The 5,341-nt window shown below is 35.6% G+C and overlaps 1 protein-coding gene across 1 annotated transcript; it reads left to right on the top strand.

The window, feature by feature from the left end:
* The first annotated feature begins 2,078 nt into the window (after positions 1-2,078).
* Positions 2,079-3,381, top strand: LOC105783927 (zinc-finger homeodomain protein 11). Its single transcript, XM_012609642.2, has one exon. It carries the CDS (start codon positions 2,380-2,382, stop codon positions 3,256-3,258), a length of 879 nt encoding a protein of 292 aa, XP_012465096.1. The 5' UTR covers positions 2,079-2,379; the 3' UTR covers positions 3,259-3,381.
* Positions 3,382-5,341: the final 1,960 nt, after the last annotated feature.

Here is a 5,341-nt window from a genome sequence, read left to right as displayed (position 1 = left end):
AATTAGAAAATAATTGAATTTTATTTAATATGAATAAACCAATTAAGATAAAATATTTTTAGCGGTGCTTTTTCAAAAACGCCGCTAAAGCCCCCAGATTTTTGGCCCGAAAGCTCACAAAACGGCATCGTTGGGCATATGTTTTTTTGTGGCGCTTCCTCAAAAACGCCGCTAAAGGTCTGAATTTTAGCGGTGTTTTCCTAAAAATGCTGCAAAATCCCCGGAAGCTCACAAAAACGGCATCGTTGGGCATATGTTTCTTTGCTGCGCTTTCTCAAAAATGCCGCAAAATCCCCGAAAGCTCACGAAAACGGTATCGTTGGGCATATGTTTTTTTTGCGGCGCTTTCTCGAAAACGCCGCTAAAAGTGTGTTTTGGTGTAGTGAATGAAAATGGATTTCATGATTACAATTTACAAATGGGAGAAACTGGATTCGCACATTCTTCTAATTTTGTTATTTTAACTGCACTATTTCAACTATATTTCATAAAAGTTTAAATTGGTTTAATTATCAATGAAAATAAATTATTTAATTTCTAGACTTTACTTTTGAAAAGTTTATTTAATTGAATAATATTTTTAAATTGCAAATCCTAAACCTAAAACCAACAATAAAAGAATTGGTAATTTAAAATTTTGTATGCAACAAATTAAAAAAGAAACAACAACATTTTAAGTCAACTTCTCATTTTTCATAAAATATGAACTTTTCAGATAAAATTCATAATTAAACTAATATCTGTTTAATTAAAATTTAAGAATCTTAAAATGTGAAGTAAAGAAAAACATTCAATAATTTGAATTTCCATAAGAAGCAGCAGCAGCAGCTATAATTGAGAAAAGGCTGAAAAACATGACACGATGCATGCATGTTAAGTTAATGACTAATTTGTCACCAAAAACACAAAACCAAAAGAGAGTTTATTGGAAAAGAAAATATAAATGTTTTAATAACAAAACATGGGTTGTCTTGCTTTTTGCGTTTTCAAACAACACGTGGAAGAAGATTAGATTACGGTTTATGTCCACTACCCTAGAATAAATATTAAATTTATATCAATTCTGATAGATGTATGTATAATATCAATATGATTTTAAAACAACATGATAAAAAAAATCATAGGCATAATGTGAATATATAAAATTAAAACTTTATATCAATAAAATTATTAATATATGCTTAAAAATACAATTTTATAAATATGTAAATTACTAAATTTAAGTATCGATGAGATGCCAAATAAAATATGGAGGTTTTGTGATTTTAATGGCTCAATTCTTGTTTCTAAATTTATTTTGATTTAAATATTATTTTATGTGGATTTTATTTAAATTTATTCAGGTTTAAATTTCGAAATATTTTAATTATTTATATGTTGCGTTTTGTAATGTATACTAACTTAAACAAGGTAATCAAATACAAAATATTAATTATAAAATATATAAATATGAAAAAGAATACTTCCAAAATTTTGAATAAATTTGAGTAAAAACGGATTTTCACAAAAAAAAGGTAAAACAGTTTTGGAGTAAACCACCGGACCTAATTCATAAACAGCCTAGTAGTAGCAAAGGCGGATTCCTTCTACCTTATTTGTTGGAACATAGTAATGCACTGTGTTATGTATCGTGTTCATAAAACTGGCTGATTTAAGTTACTGAAATATTAAGTTAACTGCAAAGTTGGTAGGGGTCAATTTTATCATGCTGCTTTGGGTGTTTAACTTGGTACATTAACATAAAGCGACCGCTTGTTTTTTTATCTTTAATAAACACAATTATTAACTGCAGGGTCAATGCATTGTCCTTTTTGCAACTGTTCATCATGTTCATCCCCTCACGTACGCATGTCGGTTTCGGTACCAGCAACCATTGAATTGCATTTGCTGCACACCACTGCACTGCCCCAAAGCATCAGTACAATATATATACATATATATATTCTTTCTATTTACTGCTCCTAAACAATTTACCCCCACATACACGGTTCCTCCGATCTTAAATAATCAAGGCTCTTAGGCCGACTGAGAAAGAATTTAAGTTTTTTATAAAAAGAGTACAGAAAGTTTACACTACTATAAATAACCAAAAATATATATGTATTGATAGAGAGAGAGAAATTTATTTTCACACTGTTTTAGTTTCGGCTGAGAGAGTTGTTGTGACCATTCATCATCAACACCATCATCCATCATAATTAGTTCACAATGACACCTCTCTTCAACACTTAAACCATCCCTTTTTTCTTCCTATATTCACCACTTTTGGACCAAACAAAGCCAAATTCTCTAAGCTTGGCAAAAAAACCCTAACCCCACTAAAAGGTCCCCCTTCTCACCCCATCAATCCCTTCCCCCCCCCCCCTTTTTTTTGTGAAAATGGAGGTAGTCAACACTAAAACCACCCCATACCCACAATCTGAGTCTTCATCAGAGACACACAACCCCAACGAGGCCACGACCAAGTCTTTAACCCTCCTCAATAGCTGCACAATCCACCACCATATGGTGGTTTCTTACAAAGAGTGCCTCAAAAACCATGTTGCCAGCTTGGGTGGACATGCCTTGGATGGTTGTGGTGAGTTCATGCCTAGCCCTACTTCTACCCCGACTGACCCTGTCTCTCTCAAATGTGCTGCCTGTGGTTGCCACCGTAACTTCCACCGTCGTGACCCATATGATGCTCCTCCTGCTTTCATCCACCGCCTGCCACCCCCACCTACTCATCATAGCTCTAGTCCAAGCCCAACCCACACCCCTGGTCTAAGCCCTAGCCCTAGCCCTAGCCCAACCCATACCCCGCCTTCACCCGTCCCATACTCTTACTACTCTTCTGCACCCCACATGCTGCTTGCCTTGAGCACTGGCTACTCAGGGCCATTGGATGAGTATCACCACCATCCCAGAGTTGGAGTGATAGAGAAAAACAACAACAACCCAAGTGGGAGAAAGAGGTCAAGGACAAAGTTCAGCAAGGAACAGAAACAAAAGATGCATGATTTTGCTGTGAGGGTTGGTTGGAGGATGCCAAAGGGTGAAGAAAAGCTAGTCAAAGAGTTTTGCGATGAAGTTGGGGTCGATAGAGGGGTCCTCAAGGTCTGGATGCACAATAACAAGAACAATTTTGGCAAGAAATTAGAGGTACTAGCTGTTGGTAATCTCAACCCTGATAGCAACAACAACAACAACAGTGAAGACAATCCAAATGGCAATGCTACAATCAGCTTTGATTCCAATAGTGACACCCCACAACAATGAGTAACTGTATCCCACCTTCATCTTCCTACTAACAATGCCTCATCTTCTGCATCTTGATTTAGCAAAAATATACTGAAATTTTTTTATACAAATATCAACTTGCTGCTGTTCTTTTTGGTTTAACTTTTGTTGATAACCTTAGATTTATCATGTTTTTATTGCTGATTATGTGATCTAATTAGTAGTGTTGGGAATGCATGGAAGGTGAAACAGGATATGAGTTGAGAGGATAACAATTAAAAGGGAATGTTATTTTTGTCCATTGTTACTAATTGACGTTTAGACATGTTATAGGATAATTCTGTCTTCTTAATTCGTCCAAAAGCTGCTGATTTTGTTCAAATTTGGGGTATTAGGTGATGGTCCTATGCAAATAGTATTATTGTCTTTTACTAATTTATGGAGAAAAATGAGTTATTTTGCAGCAAAATCTTGTATCACTCAAATATAAAAAAAAGGCCCTGTATCTGCTTTTGAGTTTGGTACACCTTGAAATGAATTAAACATCAAATCCTTTTCATTCCATTTTGTTGATTCCCAAAAATGTATAATAGGGATTAGATGAAACAGAGTCTACCACTATAGCCTTTAATTTCAATTATTAATTACACCTTTCAACATTTCTATTTTTGTATATTATCTTCTTATCTAATCTTTTAAGCCAAGCAGGCTTTGTTGCTTTGATTAGTTTAGTTAAAAGATAATTTTAAAATATTACTTTGTTTACTTTCTAACTTTGAGTGCCTAATGATGATTTAATAGTTGGTATTAATTTATTTATTCATCCACCTTCTGCCCATTAATTTATTGATATTATAAAGTTCAATTTTTGTTTGTGGTCTAAATAAAATTATTATAAAGGAGTTAATCAAAATATTTGTTTTCATTTTTTTATTTATAAATTCATTTAAAAGAAAAAAAACCTTTAAATTGAAATTGTGAATGGTTTAATTTTTTTTTAAATAATTAAAAGAAAATTTTGTATTTACTCAAAGAGGCCAAATCCTAGGGGCAAGTGATGTGAATTTAGGCCCAAATCTAAAGAACTACTTTGGGCTCCCAACTTATCTTATCCTTAGAATTTCATCTCTTTCTCTTCCTTCTCCTCCTACTAGTGTCACGGAGCTAGACCTTTCATCTCGCGATCCGTGCGGCCTTAGGCAATCCGTTCGTCCAAACTCGCCTAAGTCAGCCTTTACTCAAGTGAGGATTCCTTAAGAACTCCTCCAAGGCACCAAATTGAAGAGCGGAAGTGATTTATACCAAAAAAAAAAACAACAAAGAACAACAGAAAGAGCGCCCACAAAGTGTTTGAGTAAATGCTCTCAATTCTCTTATTCACAAAGAATAATGAAACAACGAATGGAGTCCGTACAAATGAGGGGGAGACCCTATATTTATAGTTGAGCTCCCCCAAAACTGACGGTTATGATACATTTACATCGACGAACGAGATTAACTATCCATTTATTTTAGGGATTTACAAGATATGCCATATCAAATCTAATCTAATCTTTACAAGATATGATTCCCTCAATCTTCTAAGATTAGTTACCAAATTAGCCTAAGTTGCCATATCTTCATTATCAGGCCAACCAGGCTTCAATCTCACAGGCTTCTCCAACAGTTCTTTAAATCGGGCCACTTATCGTGGGCCAAATGATCCCCATCTAAACAATAGACCTCAATTGGATGCATTTGGTGCAATGGTCACGAGCTTTGAACTGCGGCCCGTGATATTCTCCCCCACCCATTCTCCCAACGCCCTTGTTGCGACTTCCGAATGGCATTGACTTGATTCGCCTCGATCTCGTCTCGACGCCTTAGCTTTTCCTATCTTCGGGACTTTTGCCTTGGCTTACGTCGCTTCTTAACTCGAGCCGTGCTACTCGTTGCATTTACTCTGGTCAACTGTCCCACATGTATCACTTCTTTTTCCTTGAAGTCCGATGCACCACCCACCTTTCCCATAGGTGGAAGTCTTGTCGATGACTCGGCCAACTCCGACGCTTCACTCAATTCGAGCTTCATTGGTCCCAGCTTTACTATTTTCATCGCAACTTTTTCCTCTAAGTCCGATGAC

This window comes from Gossypium raimondii, chromosome 13 (assembly GCF_025698545.1).
Source record: "Gossypium raimondii isolate GPD5lz chromosome 13, ASM2569854v1, whole genome shotgun sequence".
Classification (NCBI taxonomy): Eukaryota; Viridiplantae; Streptophyta; class Magnoliopsida; order Malvales; family Malvaceae; genus Gossypium; species Gossypium raimondii.
This window is presented reverse-complemented; position numbering and strand designations above follow the sequence as displayed.